General features: G+C 34.8%; 1 protein-coding gene across 1 annotated transcript; it reads left to right on the forward strand.

Annotated features, from left to right (window-relative positions):
- The first annotated feature begins 2,784 nt into the window (after nt 1–2,784).
- LOC145061582 (cyclic nucleotide-gated ion channel 2-like) lies at nt 2,785–15,270 on the forward strand. Its single transcript, XM_079009110.1, has 7 exons — nt 2,785–3,719; nt 12,979–13,194; nt 13,275–13,585; nt 13,665–13,776; nt 13,861–14,097; nt 14,184–14,270; nt 14,602–15,270. Exons 1-7 carry the CDS (start codon nt 3,081–3,083, stop codon nt 15,088–15,090), a joined length of 2,091 nt encoding a protein of 696 aa, XP_078865236.1. The 5' UTR covers nt 2,785–3,080; the 3' UTR covers nt 15,091–15,270.
- Nucleotides 15,271–15,778: the final 508 nt, after the last annotated feature.

Raw genomic sequence — 15,778 nt, forward strand, 5'->3', positions numbered from 1 at the left:
ACATTCGAAGTTACCGAGGGGGAGGGTCCACCGGAAGTCCAACACCGGGAAGGGATAAAGCGAAAGGGACGGCGTCTTCAAGTGGAAATGCGGTTTCCAAAGGCGTACTTGCGGAATAAATAAACAAGACTCTAAGTTTTCTAGAAATTTTTTTTGAATCAACAGAGGAAGCTCATAGCCGAAAATCGCACTTACCGATCTTCAAATTTAAACACAAATCCGCAACCGGATCTCAACACGGAAAATCTAGTCGTGTTTCTCAAAATCGAACAAACAGTTTGCGAAAAATATGGAATTTAGGTTGTAGTGTTTTAATGGTTTTGTTTTATTTTCTATGTTTTTTTAGTAATTTACGTTTAATTTTCTATCTTTTTTTATGCTTTTTTAGTAGTTTAGATTTTAATTTTTAATGTTTTTAAGTAATTTAACATTTAAATTTGTGTGTTTTTAGTTAATGTAATGTTTTTTAATTAATATTTTTGTTTAAAATATATATTTTTTATTCTATGTTTTAAAAAAATAGAAATAAGTGATAACCAAATTCCAATGGCTGGTGTCTAGTGGTTTTTGTGGTAGGCATATAATAGAAATGACGTGGCGCATAAGTTATACCATTTTTCTAATGAGTTCATGGTCATCGTACCTCTTATCCTAATATGGATATAATGATCTCATTAAATGATTTTTGATCATTATGAACGAATGTCGCGGGATTAATTTCATGATAGTTATATTTTTTGTCCTTATATTATGTATAGTTTGTGTTGTTTATAGTTTTCGTCTCAATATTGAACATATTTACATAATTGTTATTGTTTAGGACAATTAAGATTTTCATCCATTTTCTATGTTAATTTATTCTAGATCTATATGCGCGTCGACGTACGGTCGACGTACGACAAACGTACGCTCGTTAAGAACAATGAGATGTCAAAAAGTCACGTGTGACCGGAAGAACATGGAAATTTCGGACATTTCGGGAGTTGGAAGGCTGAACATTTAGGGGGCCGGACGGGGTAGGAAAGTTGGACATTTCGGAGGCGGGAACGTGAGTACATGAAAATTTCAGGGGTGGGGGCGGGGGATCCACTCCCCTTCCTGTTTGCCCCAAATGACATACAAAGCTCATTTTAATTAAATTATAATTACCAACATATCTTCAGTTTTTACAAATGTTAATACAATTGGTACTGTATATTTTGATCTAGCAGACGAGTTACTATTTAAGGCTTCTTTGGATCGATATCCATAGGAAGGTCAGCCGTTAATTTGGGTTAACAACCCCTTCGGGTTGATTGTACCGTTACTTTTTTTTTTCAACATTTTGCTTTTTTCATCATTATAATTATTTATGTTGAAAAGTTTATTCTTGATCTAGGGACCCAAAATCGAAACTTGGTAACTTTTAAGTGTGACTTGAAAATTGATTACACGTTCAAACAAAATAAATAAAACCTCATACCCACCATCGACTTAATAAATACCGAAAGCCATACATAACAAACACTTATCTCGTCACAGTATGGACCTTCATAGATATGTGTAGCTGGACCCTCTTTAGAGTTTCTTAATGTGTACTATGCCCATATAATGAAGACTGATAGTTAGGATTTTAACTGTATTGAAAATCTTTTTTAAGTTTATAAATAAGAATATTCTTTCATGTGGAGTGAACCATATTAAATATTATGTCTTTATGTGTGTTATTTATTATCGTTTATTTGAAACAGTAATAAATTTCATTGGTAAATAAGAATGGAAATTTTTTGCTTAAAGCTAATTGAATAGCATTTAAATTCTGTTGCCAATTGGTCAAATTAATATTTCATTTCTACGTTCTAATTCCTTTGGTGTTTAACAAACTTGCCTACAAACTTCATACTCATTTGCAAAATGCTATTCGTATATGTAAATTTTCCAATAGGAGTAATTTGATTTTTTTTTTCTCATGATAACCCGAATGTCGATTTCCATTGCCAGAAATGATTGTGGGACAGGAAGATATGTGGTGACTGTGAACAAACAGCCTTGCTACCTTGTCATTTACCATAAGTTTGAGATGTTCTTTTGTTTCTTTTTCTATACCATATTTGTTTTTGATGTGTCATTTTTTTATCGTGACCCTTTTTTACATCTATAATCAACACATATCATTCCCGTTTCCCGAATCAACATTTTAAATTCATAATATGAGAAAACGTCACACATTAGGAAAGTGAAATTTCGTCCTTGACTTGTCAACTTCTCCCTTTTTAAGTTTATGATGCAAATGGGTGACTAACTCAGTTCTATATCCGATATTATTTTTGACATTTTTCTGTTATCGATCTTAGAGCATCATCTATCAAAAAACAGCAGTTCTCACAAAGTTTTTTTTTGGTGACAAGTCAATGTCTTATCTATGACCTAAAAATCTTAACAAATATCCACATTAAATCAGTTTTTTTCTTAATCACTTCTTTTATTCGTTCCACGATGTAAATTAATAAAATAATGTTACGTAGTATGTGACAAGCTCATTGATAAATCTTTACGTTGAAAAAGCTTTCTCCAAATAGTTTTTTTTCTTTTTTCAAATTTTAAATGTATTTGTTTGAAGAAACATTAGAAAAAAGCTCAAAAAACGCTCTTATTGTTGATAACAATAATTCAAGTATCTAATGACATCTCCGACAATATATATGATTAAATTGATACATTTCCTACATCAAATAGCCTGAATGAATAATGCAAATTCAATAGCACCAAAACGATTATTATTTGCTTTATATATATGACCATATTCCTTGTGGGATCACAATTACAGAGAAAAAAAAAAACATCGAGTTCGGTGTCCCTTTTGTGTCCACTTATCCAACCTGGTTATAGACTTATAGTTTTAACAGTATCATCTTTTGTGATCGTTGCTCCATAACAAAACTAACCCTAATAATTCACGAGACAAACCACGAGAACGCTAGGCTTTGGGTCATATCATCGTCCCCATCAATCAAATCTTTTTGGTGAGTTTATTTGCCCACCAACGCATATATCTCCACGACTGTGGAAATAAGCTTGAAGATCAGGGATCACCCATCAGAATGTTAGACCAGAGAAGCAAGCTGATCAACCATGGTGACGATCTATACGACGAAAGTCACCCAATTTCGTTCACAACCGAATGTTATGCATGCACTCAAGTAGGTGTTCCGGTGTTCCACTCCACTAGCTGCAACCAAGCTCAGCAACCGGAATGGGAAGCTTCCGCCGGCTCATCCCTCGTCCCCATCCGCAACAGACCCGGTTCCAAGATCATCAAGAACCGATATTCCGCCGGAAAACGGAGACCACTGTCGTCTTCAGGGTTGTCGTTCAGGCGAGTGTATGATCCAAGGAGCAAAAGTGTACAAAGGTGGAATAGGTTTGTGTTGCTTGCTCGTGGTATGGCGTTGGCTGTTGACCCTTTGTTCTTCTACTCGCTGTCAATAGGCCGTGGGGGTACGCCGTGTCTTTACATGGACGGCGGTCTTGCGGCGGTTGTGGCCGTGCTGCGGACAATGATTGACTGCTTCCATGTCGTCCACATATGGTTACAGTTTCGGGTGGCTTATGTGTCACGTGAGTCGCTTGTGGTTGGTTGTGGGAAGCTGGTGTGGGACCCGAAGTCTATCGCATTGCATTATGTGCGATCACTTAAAGGCTTCTGGTATGACATATTCGTCGTACTGCCGGTTCCTCAGGTATTTCGGATAACCCATTTTCCATCTTCCACGTCTTTGCTGTTAATCATTAAATTTTTAGATTTTTATTTGTTTGCTGAAAAAAATATGTCATTATCTGTTATGTTAATATATTTTATGAATAATCGTTAAAATTATAAAACTTAAATTTAATATATAAAAACTGTTAAAAAGGCCATATGACAAAATATGGGGGATTAGGACTATCTAAACTTCTTTGTTCAAAACACTAAAATTTTAATAATATGTTTTATATATAGTTATATAAAGGTAAAGAAAATACGCAAAATATTTAGCAAAATGAATTCAACCTAAACTATTTCTCTAGAGTGGCATAACCGAAACTTTTGTAAGAGGTAACAAAAAAAATCACAAAAAAGTAATAAGCAAACGAAGTTTTTGCTGTTTGGACGTTTGGTGAACCGTAATAGCTTTGGGTTAAATGATTTTTGGGTTAACCGAGTTAGATTTAGGGGTGTTCGTTTAGATGGATTGGTTTGATCCGATCCAATCAAGTGAATCCAAATGGATTTCGGTTTTCAAAACATGGATCCGAATAATCCAAACTAAACTCCAATCCGATCCAATTACAATTCGGTTGGATCGGTTTTATAATTCAGTTTTAAAAAACCGAAACATTTTAAAACAACATATAATTATAATATTATCCAATTTTACATAAAAAGTGAAAAAAATTATTTAGTTGTGATTTGAAAATTATAAACAACTACTAAGCAGATATATTATAGTTAAATATTTTATAGATAGAAAACTTTTGAGAGATAATATATATTTGATGTTTTTTTTTGTCGAGTGAAATGTTTTGAACTTATTTGAAAAAATAAATTACAAAATTAATAGATAACTATAGATATATATATTATAAATAAATAAATAATAAATGTTTATTCGAGTTTTTTTGGACTATTCGATTTTTATTTTATAAATCAAAACCAATCCGAAAACCAAAATAATAATACGGCTTTCTTGAAAACCAATCCAAAAATCCGAATATGCAAACCAAATAGTCCAATCCAAATTGTCCAATTGGACAATTCGGTTTTATCCAAATAGTGAACAATCCTAGTTAGATTTGGTTCACCTATATTAATTAATATTTTATTTATTTATTTCAGTTTCTTGATTGTTTGTTTGATTGTTTCCTTAGCTATAAAATGAGGTGTGAAATTAAATAAAAATTTGATATTACTTAACATATTTAGTGTATAATGGGCCTTGTGGCTAATAAGACCGAAGAGAATGATGCGATAAAAATCGTATTTCTTTTACTACCACGTAATTGAGTTTTTATCATAAAAATATGATTTTCTGCCACACCTAAAGAATGACGTCACACTTTTTTTTAAATTAATAAAACGGTAATCCAAAACATTGTCATAAAACCAAGATGGATCAAAGTGTATCAATACATCATAAAATATCAAAGTAAACAACAAAATGCGGAATAAAGTGGTGTGTGCACTGCAATCAACCTAGACTTTTATCTTTCGAACCAGAAGTACTTAAAACATAAACTAAAAACCGTAAGCACAAAGCTTAGTGAGTTCCCCAAAATACCACATAGCATACATAATAATCACATACTAGGCCCCCGTCCTTCATCGAGCCTCGCCCAGCATCGGGCCCCGCCCGACGTACAGATCTGTCAGTCATTAGGCCTTGCCTGATATCGAGCCCCGCCCAGTACACATATAAACATATAATCATACGAACACATGTGATAATCACAAAGACAATAGCATACAATACATTAATCGAGCCCCACTCGGCATCGGGCCTTGCCCGGTAAGCCTACCATCAAATAACATATGCAAGAGTCACGTACACACCTAGATTCCTAACATAATAAACCATGGGATGACATTGGTCCCTTCGACCTGCTAAACACAGTGAAGAAACTCATTTCTAACTGCTGAATCACCTAGATGAATCTATGTCTGGTGGTCCGACAAATCCCCGCGTTGTCACCATAAACACATCCAATTAATAATTGGATTCCGACCCATATTTAGGAGTCTAAGATAGGGTAAAAGACTAATTTACCCTTTATCTAACTTGGACCAAAACCAAGGCCTAACTCAACCATACAAAGGCCCACATCCTAAAGCCCAATATATATGTGGCCAAATCTTCCAAATTGGACCTAAACCCATCATGGGCCTAAAATCCAAGGAAGCCCAACATACTAGTCCAAAGCCCAAAACCCGTAATGGCCCAAGGCCTAAAATCAACCCATTAGGCTTCTGCATAGAATGCCTAACATTCCTTCCTACGACGCCTGACGTCCGAACGTTGAGCGTTCACATGCAAACGCTTGGCGTTTGCTCGTTGTTCACCAACTTCCAAACCAATGACTTAATGGCTTAAGATATGAGGTCTAAACTTCAGATCAAAATCATAATGGAACGTTTAAAGCCACAAATTTGCAAACTTTATGGCCATGTACGGTCACAATGAGCCCAAAAGCTAAAACTCCAACTCCTTAACCCATTAAAACACTTCAAAACTTGCATGGAGTGAAATGAAGGTCCAAGATCACATTTTTATCACCTAATCTACCCTAAAACGTCCAAAAGGACAACTCATTCGGTCTAAGGTAGCTCTTACCCAAAAGACCAAGAAAATAGGGCTAATAAGCATAAACTTCTAACATAAACAAGATCTAGAGATATGATGATCAAAATCAAAACTTTATACCATAAAATGATGCTCCAAGATGCCAAGAGTCTAGATCCACAAACTTGAGAGCGACATAAACACTTCAATGATCTTCCTTCTCTATCAAGATGATGGGATGTCAAGTCCACCAAGCAAATTACACCTTTTTTTGCAAATAAAACGTAATATAATGGTAAAAAGGGGTATCGATCCTCAGGGAAATGGTTGTATTCAATCACTAATGCAATCCAATAGAACTACTGTAATTAAACTAACTAACTACAAATAAACTAAAGGGGGGGGGGTGTTGTGATTGCTTGAAAACTAAAAGACTTGAATAACTAAAAAAACTTGCAATTAAGCAACATGGTGGGATGCTCAATTAATATTGGAGAGAATTGGTTAACCAAGACAATTCAACTCAATGAACATTTATGTGTTTATCATTAGGATTCAATATGATGCTTATCATTCACCCCAAATTGGTTATAGCAATCATGAAGCATGATATGCCAAGATTCCTCATACGTAGTATGGAGGTTGGGGAAGCCTACAACACACCTTCTTAATCAAAATCAATGATTTAATTGAGGCAATTGAACCCAAGAAGTTGATTAGCCTTAAGAATGAAGGAATCCCCAATTCTTAGAGGATGTCAATGCTTACACATCCATAAAGGAGTCATGATTCATAAGCTAGATATGATTTCTACCATCATAAAGCCCTTATTCTAAGTAAATTCAATAATTCAATGCTAAACCAAAGAAATAAACCAACAATTGCTCATTTAAGTACCAAGCTCATGATCAAAGTATTAAACAAGCATAAGAAATATGAACTAGAATCATAAACATAAAATAAATGACAATTAAACATGAATCCTTCAAAAACCCACAAATATCCAAGAATTTTAGCCAAAACTAACCAAAATAGAGAAACTAGCCACTCATGGCAACAAAATAACAATCACAAAAGTGTATTTGCATCAAGAAACTACCAATTACTTAGAAAGATGAGAAGAATGAGTATCAAGCTTCAAAAATTGCCTCTAATGGTCTCCAATGGTGTCAAATCAAAGAATGAGCTGGTAGACCTAACCCCCCCCCTCCCCAAGTAAATGGTGAGCAAAATGAGCAAAATGCCTAAAAATATGCAGTTGCACAGGTACCCACGCAAGTGTTGCACCACTGAGACTCCACCCTTGCAATTGTTGTTGGAATGCTACTGGCCCATTTTTCTCCACTACACCACTAGGATTCCCTTGGTCCCCTCTATGCCTCACATGATTCAAATTTGGCTAATCATTTACAAGCTTTAAATATGGATAGTCCAATCCCAAAATAAGAATCCATGACCCATCTTCACAAGCCCACTTCATCCAAGTCTTCAACTTTTTAAGCCAAAATTTTCTTTGATGGATCCATAAAGCCCAATAATGCATCGAATAGCTCACCAACTCCAACTCCAGTCAAATCGCAACCGCAACGAGCTCCAAAACCCTGCAAAATATCTTATGCAAAATAGAAAGTACCCGACATGATCCATGAGAAAGAAAATAAAGAATATACAATGCAATACCAATAAAAAGACCTAAAACATCTGAAATAAACTAATAAAAAGAAGGAAATAATATAAACTATCACAAGAACACTAAAATGATACCAAAAAGATGCATAAGGCTTCAAACTCTCATACACACTTAGGGTTTTCGAAATGAGATTGGAGGTTGGAGTGGTGACGGGTTTTGAGGCCATAATAATCTTTAAATATGGTGCAAATCCTAAAAATTAGGGTTTGGTCTCTACATGCAAACGCCCGGAGTCCATCGTAGAACGCCTGGCGTTTGGACCAAAGTGCCATAAATTAACACCATAAGGTTAAAAGTATAAATACCTGGAAACCATGGTGTTAGTCAATCAAAAAACATGGTAGAAATGGGGAGATGTACGACCAAACCACACCCAAGACCTCATTAGGAGGGGGATGTTGTTTCCATACCTATGTGGCACTTGGTGCGGCCAAACTGCATACCACTCCTCCGAGTCTAATTCATTTAGGACTTAATTGGATAATTAATTCATTTAGTATTTAGCTGATGCACTATATATTTATAATAAAAAGGTCAAGCTTTTTTATGATTTGTGGGAAGAAAATAATGGGCAGCACGTGCTGCCCCTGGCTATATATTAGTTTCGCCGCTGCATCTTGATATTTAATGCGAATAACATAACACGGTGTTTTACCGTATATCCTCAGTGCATTATATTATAATAGAAAATAGTTGTGCCAAATGCTTTTGAAAAAATAGAAAGAATTGAAAAAATATTCTACCATTAAGGCTGCTACGTGTGCTAACATACGCTGCATACCTTACCATAGTTTTAATCTGCCACATTATTTTTCCTTCACACCATGAAACTGATGGGTGTCATAGCATACCTTACCATGCCTACCACAATACATATTTTTATGCACAAAGTACTACCATTGAGGGGAATACCATGCGATGAAACCATAACGTGCGACATGTTTACCAGGGTGGAACATGACGGGTTAGTATGATGTATACCGCCCACTGCAGTGCCACATCACATATCGCGATATGTGATATCGGGCGCACCGAAGGGTCTAATAAAATTAGATTTCTAATTGAATAAAATGTAATTATATAAAATTATTAAAAAGGAAAAATACTTCGTTAATTAAACAAAATACATATTAAATTAAAAAAATAATCGAAATATAATTAAATAATACGTGACATCTAATCATCGTCGTTCGCCAGGTCATCATAATTCTCACCCGAATCACCTTCAAACGTTTATCCTTTGTTATCTGTATCGTTGAACAAATAATCTTTAACAAAATCGTCGACAACGAGATTCGTTCGACCACTGAAGATGTGTTCAATCAAATCAGTGCGAATGTTGTGGTGTCCAACTCAGTCACATACTTTCTCTCGGACGAAATAGATGAGATTCGTTCGACCACTGAAGATGTGTTCAATCAAGTAATCTTCAAACATTTATCCTTCGTCATCTATGTCGTTGTGGTGTTCAATCAAATCTTTATTTTTTTATTTTTATTTTATATAGAACTTTTTTATGATTTTAATGTGTTTTTATCCCTCTACACATAAAAGAATATTTTTCCTTAAATATTTCTTTCTAATAAATTAATTTATTGTTTATTTTATTATTACTTTTCTTATACTGCAAATATATTAAAAATCTCTATTTTAATAAAAGAATAGGTTGATTCTCTTTTTGTCATGTGTCACCTTATTAGACCTTATAATTAATGTCATGCCACATGTCAATTTATTGATTACCCATTTCAAATTTCAAAATTTAAATTTTCCATTCTAATTACATTAAATTAAATAACATTAGAATAAAATTTAAAATAAAATTAATACAGATTATAAGGTCACATATTTATTTAAATCAACGATTATAATTTGATATAACTAAAAAATATCTCTTAATTAATAATTTATTTAAAATAACTGATTAATAATTTTAAGTTTTTACTATGAAAGTTTAATTAATTTTGTAACCGTGGTGCCCACGGGTTATAAACTAGTATATGAATAATTTAAAAGATTCTTGTACCTAAGAATCTTAGACAAAATTGCAAGAATGGTCCCTGTGGTATGTCGAAAATTGCCACTTTGGGCCAAACAGGTTTGGACTAGCAATAATGGTCCAAAAAGTTTCATTTTGTTGCGAATTTGGTCCATTTTGGTTTTAAATGACGATTTTGCCCTATATATTTTGTTTTTTCAATGTTTTTGTTACAAAAATCAAATAAGAAAAGAAAAAAAAGAAAAAAATGCTCCCTCTCTCTCTCTCTACAACCTCTTCCCCATCTACCCCTCCATCGCATGAGTTCAAACAGCAGCCAAATTTTCCGGCAAACACCAACAGCAGCCGGATTTTCCGGTAACCACCAACACCAGTCGAATTTTCTGGCAACCATCGCCAACCATCGCCATCGGTTCAACACCACCACCAACATCGATATTTTGGCAAAATCCATCACCACAACAGATCTGAAAAGCTAGGGAGGACGACAAATCCATATATCCAGATCCGGCGTCGCTACAAACCTGAGACATCTGGGTTTGATTTGACACACCCACAAACTCGAAAAAGACCAACGATATTAAACACACACACATACACAAACGCCATAACAGATCTGAAAATCTTGGGAGAGGAAGTCGTCGTCGCCATCAGCAAACCTCCGTAAAGAGAAAGGGTTTCTCCGGCTTCACCTTCGTCTCCTTCGTCAGTCACATCTGGAGTGTATGTAGATCTAAGAAATGGGGAGACATGTTAAGAACAGACTTAGAAAGAGGGACAAACTGAGTCGAGTTTGTTATCGTGTTTTTCCATGTAGGATTTGCAGAGTTGAAGTCGTCATCGGAGCAGTGGAGATAAAGGATAGCCCATCTGAAAACCCTAGCCGCCAAGAAACCCTAGCCGCCGAGAAACCCTTACTTCGAATCTCAATCTCCTTTCTCTCGTCGCCGATTGTCGTGGTTCAAAGGGAGGGCAGCAACGATCGAAGCAGGTGTTTGGGTGGTGCTACCTGACTAGAAGGAGATGGAGGGGCAGCCTAGGTCGGTGGCAGTCGCCGGTGTCTTCTTCTTTGGCCGGTGGTAATCAAGAAACAAGAGAGAGAGAGAGAGAGAGAGAGAGAGAGAGAGAGAGAGAGAGAGAGAGAGAGAGAGAGAGAGAGAGAGAGAGAGAATGTTTGTGTGTGTGAGTGAGAGAGATGGTAATTCTTTTTTTATTTCTGTAATAAAAAAAAATGAAAAAAACAAATACAAAGGGCAAAATCGTCATTTTAGAAAAAATTAAACCAAAATGGACCAAACACGCAATAAAATGAAAACGTTTGGACCATTTGTGCTAGTGCAAACCTGTTTGGCCTAAAGTGACAATTTTCGACATACTATAGGGACTATTCTTGCAATTTTGTCTATTTATAATATCTCCAGGTTCTTTCCGTCTTGTTTTCTGACACACCAACTCACCACTTCTATCACGGTTGACCGCATGCATCATCGTCTCCTCTTCCATTATCATGTTTAGAAATTTTGATCAATCCTAGTCTTTTGGTCCGATGAATCCGACCCAAGCTAGCACATGGAATTCGTACAATCTCCAAAAAGTCAGCGCAAAAGGAACTAAAACAATCTCAACAGTGGACGGTGTTGGCGGAGGAGTACCGAGAAGTAATGGGAAGAAATACATCGGTGCCTCTACAAACATTTGTATTGTGGATTTTCTTTAAAATACTCAGATAATACAAAATTGATTTAGGCCGATGACGAAGAGGGAGTAGGGAAGAGATGCAGTCGGCAATGAAGATGAACGTGGTTGGCGGACCTTTCGGTGGCTTAGGTAGGAGTGGGGAGAAAAAGAGAAAAGACTAATGAGTTAGATCTTCTATTTGGGATCTCTTTTGCTCTTTTGCTTCAGATCTCCTTCCAACAACTAAGATGAAACCAAATTAATTAACATTTGTATTGTAAGGTAGTTAAAAATATTATATATATCGATATGTTTTTAATTTTCAATTTTTTAAGTTAGCAAATTATCAGATACTATAACATGGAAAGTTTAAAATTAAAAACAAAAGAGAAAACATGTATTTTGGCCTTTGGAGTTTCGAGACACCGCCATCCTATTTGTTTCCGTCGCAAGGACGCACTTTATAATTTATACTTTTCTTTCTGTCTCTACCATATTATTATTTTCAGAATATTAAAACTCATCATGAACGATTGTAAGCTTGACTTGTATTTTTGTTTTTAAAATTTTTAAAATTTTTGTACTAAAGCTAATAGTTTATATATAAGTACTACAGTAAATGGTATTAATAACAACAAAATCCAATAGCCAAAATTAACTTTTTTCTAACCGTAGAAGTTTGTCACTCATCAAATTGGAGACACATTAGTTTGAATCTTGTATTGGGATAAATGATTCTAATCCAAAACAATATGTGCCATTAGTATACATTTGATTTCAGTTTTGTTTAAAGGTTGTCCATCATCTACCCTTATATATCCATCACTACTCCACTCTCGACTTGTTGGCAAATACATTTTACAAATTACAAGTGGCTTGAATTTTGCTGTACTTTCTGTCGCATGTGCACACTTTATAATTTATATCGTTATTTCCCTTTCAACCTTATTATTATTTTCAAAATATTAAAACTTATATTGAACGAGTGTAAACTTTACTTGTATTTTCTAAAATTAGTTTTAATTTTTATACTAAAGTTAATATATATATATATATATATATATATATATATATATATATATATATATATATATATATATATATATATACACACACACACCATAAATGGTATTACTAACAACAGGATCCAATAGCCAAATTTTTCCGAACCGTAGAAGTTTGTCACTCATATCAAATTGTATATACATGAGTTTGAATCTTGTATTCGGATAGATGATAGTATAATCCAAAACAATGTATGCCATAAATTCACTAAAAATGAATCATTATACACTTTATTTCAATTTTGTTTGAAGGTTGTGTTCTTGTTGGTACTTCCGAAACTTATCCAAGAAGAGCGAATAAAAACGATCATGACCACCCTTCTGCTAGTTTTCATGTTCCAGTTCCTCCCCAAAGTCTACCACTCCATCTACTTAATGAGACGGATGGCAAAGGTCACCGGCTACATCTTCGGCACCATTTGGTGGGGTTTCGCCCTTAATCTAATCACTTATTTTATTGCCTCTCATGTAAGAATTAATGATATAAGTTCCTTTAATTTATGCCATTAATAGTCTGCATGATTACAGTGGTTTTTGGTGGACAACAGGTTGCCGGTGGCTGTTGGTACGTTTTGGCAATACAACGAGTGGTTTTGTGTCTTAGACAACAATGTGAAAACAAAAACTCATGCGATCTTACCCTTTCGTGTGCCGAGGAGATTTGCTACCAGTTTTCAGGAACCTCAGGAAATCCATGCAATAGAAACTTCACCATGCATGCTGTTAGAATGCCATTGTGTTTAGATACGAATGGACCATACCATTATGGTATCTATCAGTGGGCGCTTCCTGTGATCTCTAGCAACTCACTAAGGATAAAAATTCTTTATCCTATCTTTTGGGGTTTAATGAGTCTCAGGTAAATAAACTATAGCTTGATGCAATTCTTCGCTGGTGATCTAAAATATTTGATCATATTAATTACACTTTGATTGCAGCACTTTCGGGAATGATCTTGAGCCCACTAGTCACTGGGTCGAAGTGATCTTCAGTATTTGCATCGTGCTGAGTGGCTTGATGCTATTCACCTTATTGATTGGTAATATTCAGGTGAAAATTTTAACAAATTTATTTGATGATGCTGGTTGCAATGTCGAAAGAAGAGGTTGTTTCTAATGATTATGATTGTCATAGGTGTTTCTGCATGCTGTTATGGCGAGGAAGAAGAAAATGCAACTGAGATGCCGAGATATGGAGTGGTGGATGAAAAGGAGACAACTGCCATCGCGTCTTAGACATAGAGTTCGCCATTATGAACGCCAAAATTGGGTTTTGATGGGTGGAGAAGATGAGATGGAATTGATTAAAGAGTTCCCAGAAGGCCTCAGACGAGATATCAAACGGTTTTTGTGTATTGATCTAATCCGAATGGTAAGTTTAGGCCTTTTTAATTAAGACCACATCTCTCTAGATCCTTAAGTTAGTCAATTTTCAATTCTCATCAATGCATGTTTCAGGTACCATTGTTCCATAACTTGGAAGATCTTATTCTTGATAACATCTGTGATCGTGTTAAGCCGCTTGTGTTTTCAAAAGACGAAAAGGTATGACAATGTGCAAATCTTTTTTTCTTTTTTCATAAAGTTTCCATATTAAGGGTGGCTTATTGGTGAAGAAGATAGGAGTAGTTAACACACTCCAAAAGAGTTGCCTTGGTTCTACTTTTAGCCACCACTTTTTTGGTCCTTTCCAGCTGTTTTGCAGGGTATTGTATGAGCTTGAGATTTCTTCAATTTCAACCACATGGGGTTATTAATTAACACCTTATAGCTTACAAGAAAATCTTTTTTTCATTTACACTCAAGGCACACACTTTGATCTTTCACTCAAATCTTTGATCTTTTGTAAAAACTTTATATATTTTTCGGTCAATAGATCATCAGGGAAGGGGATCTAGTGCAACGAATGGTGTTCATTGTTCAAGGGCGTGTAAAAAGCTACCAAAACCTAAGTAAAGGAGTTGTAGCGACAAGCATCCTGGACCCTGGAGGCTACTTCGGCGATGAGCTTCTGTCATGGTGCCTTCGGAGACCATTGATAAACAGGCTTCCGTCATCTTCGGCTACATTTACGTGTTTAGAAGCTACACATGCATTTGGGTTGGATGCGAACCATCTTCAGTATGTTACAGACCATTTTCGGTACAAATTTGCAAACGAGAGGCTGAAGCGTACAGTGAGATATTACTCCTCGAACTGGAGGACATGGGCGGCAGTAAATATCCAGCTTGGGTGGAGGAGGTATATGGCGAGGATGAGGCCGGTGATGGCTATTGTAAGTGCAGAGAATAATGGCAGTGACCGTATGCTTAGGCAGTATGCTGCCATTTTCATGTCAATTAGGCCACATGATCATTTGGATTGAACTGTGATTATCATTGGCACAAATCGAATAAAGGTCGTTTGATGATTTCGTGTTACGTGAACTCCAATAAACTCATGCCTCTAAAGTTTGATCGATGCCTACCTCAATTTATTTTTTATTCATTTGTACCATATATCTCTACATATAATTTTAATTATCTAAAAATAATTTATTGTCAAATTATCTTCCTATCTTTTATAATCTATAGTTTGTTTTTATATGCACCATACCAAAAATTGAACAAATTAGATAAAACTATATAAAACTGTAGTTATTTAAATACATGGTTTTATTAAGTATATAACTAGTTATGAAACTCATGTATTACACAGGTTAATTTAAAAAAAAAAAGTTAAATATGAAGGTCTAAATAATTAAGAACTATGAATTTATAAAAAAAATAATAAAAATAATAAATTATTATAATTGAAATGTTTTTATCTTTTAAATTTAAACAAATAAATAAAAGAAACCAATAAACTTTAATTTAAAATTTTTGAAATTAAAAGGTAAGGTTATTATTAAAATAGATATCAATTTATTACTATATTTATTGCAATTATTACATTAAAATATTATATGAAATTTAATAAAATAGGAAAACACTATAATATGACATGTGAAAAAAATTAATTCATTCAAAATGACTACAAATAGATATTTGTCAAACTAAATGAGAACATTTCAT

This window comes from Lactuca serriola, chromosome 7, assembly GCF_051521515.1.
Source record: "Lactuca serriola cultivar US96UC23 chromosome 7, Lser_US96UC23_V15, whole genome shotgun sequence".
Lineage (NCBI taxonomy): Eukaryota > Viridiplantae > Streptophyta > Magnoliopsida > Asterales > Asteraceae > Lactuca > Lactuca serriola.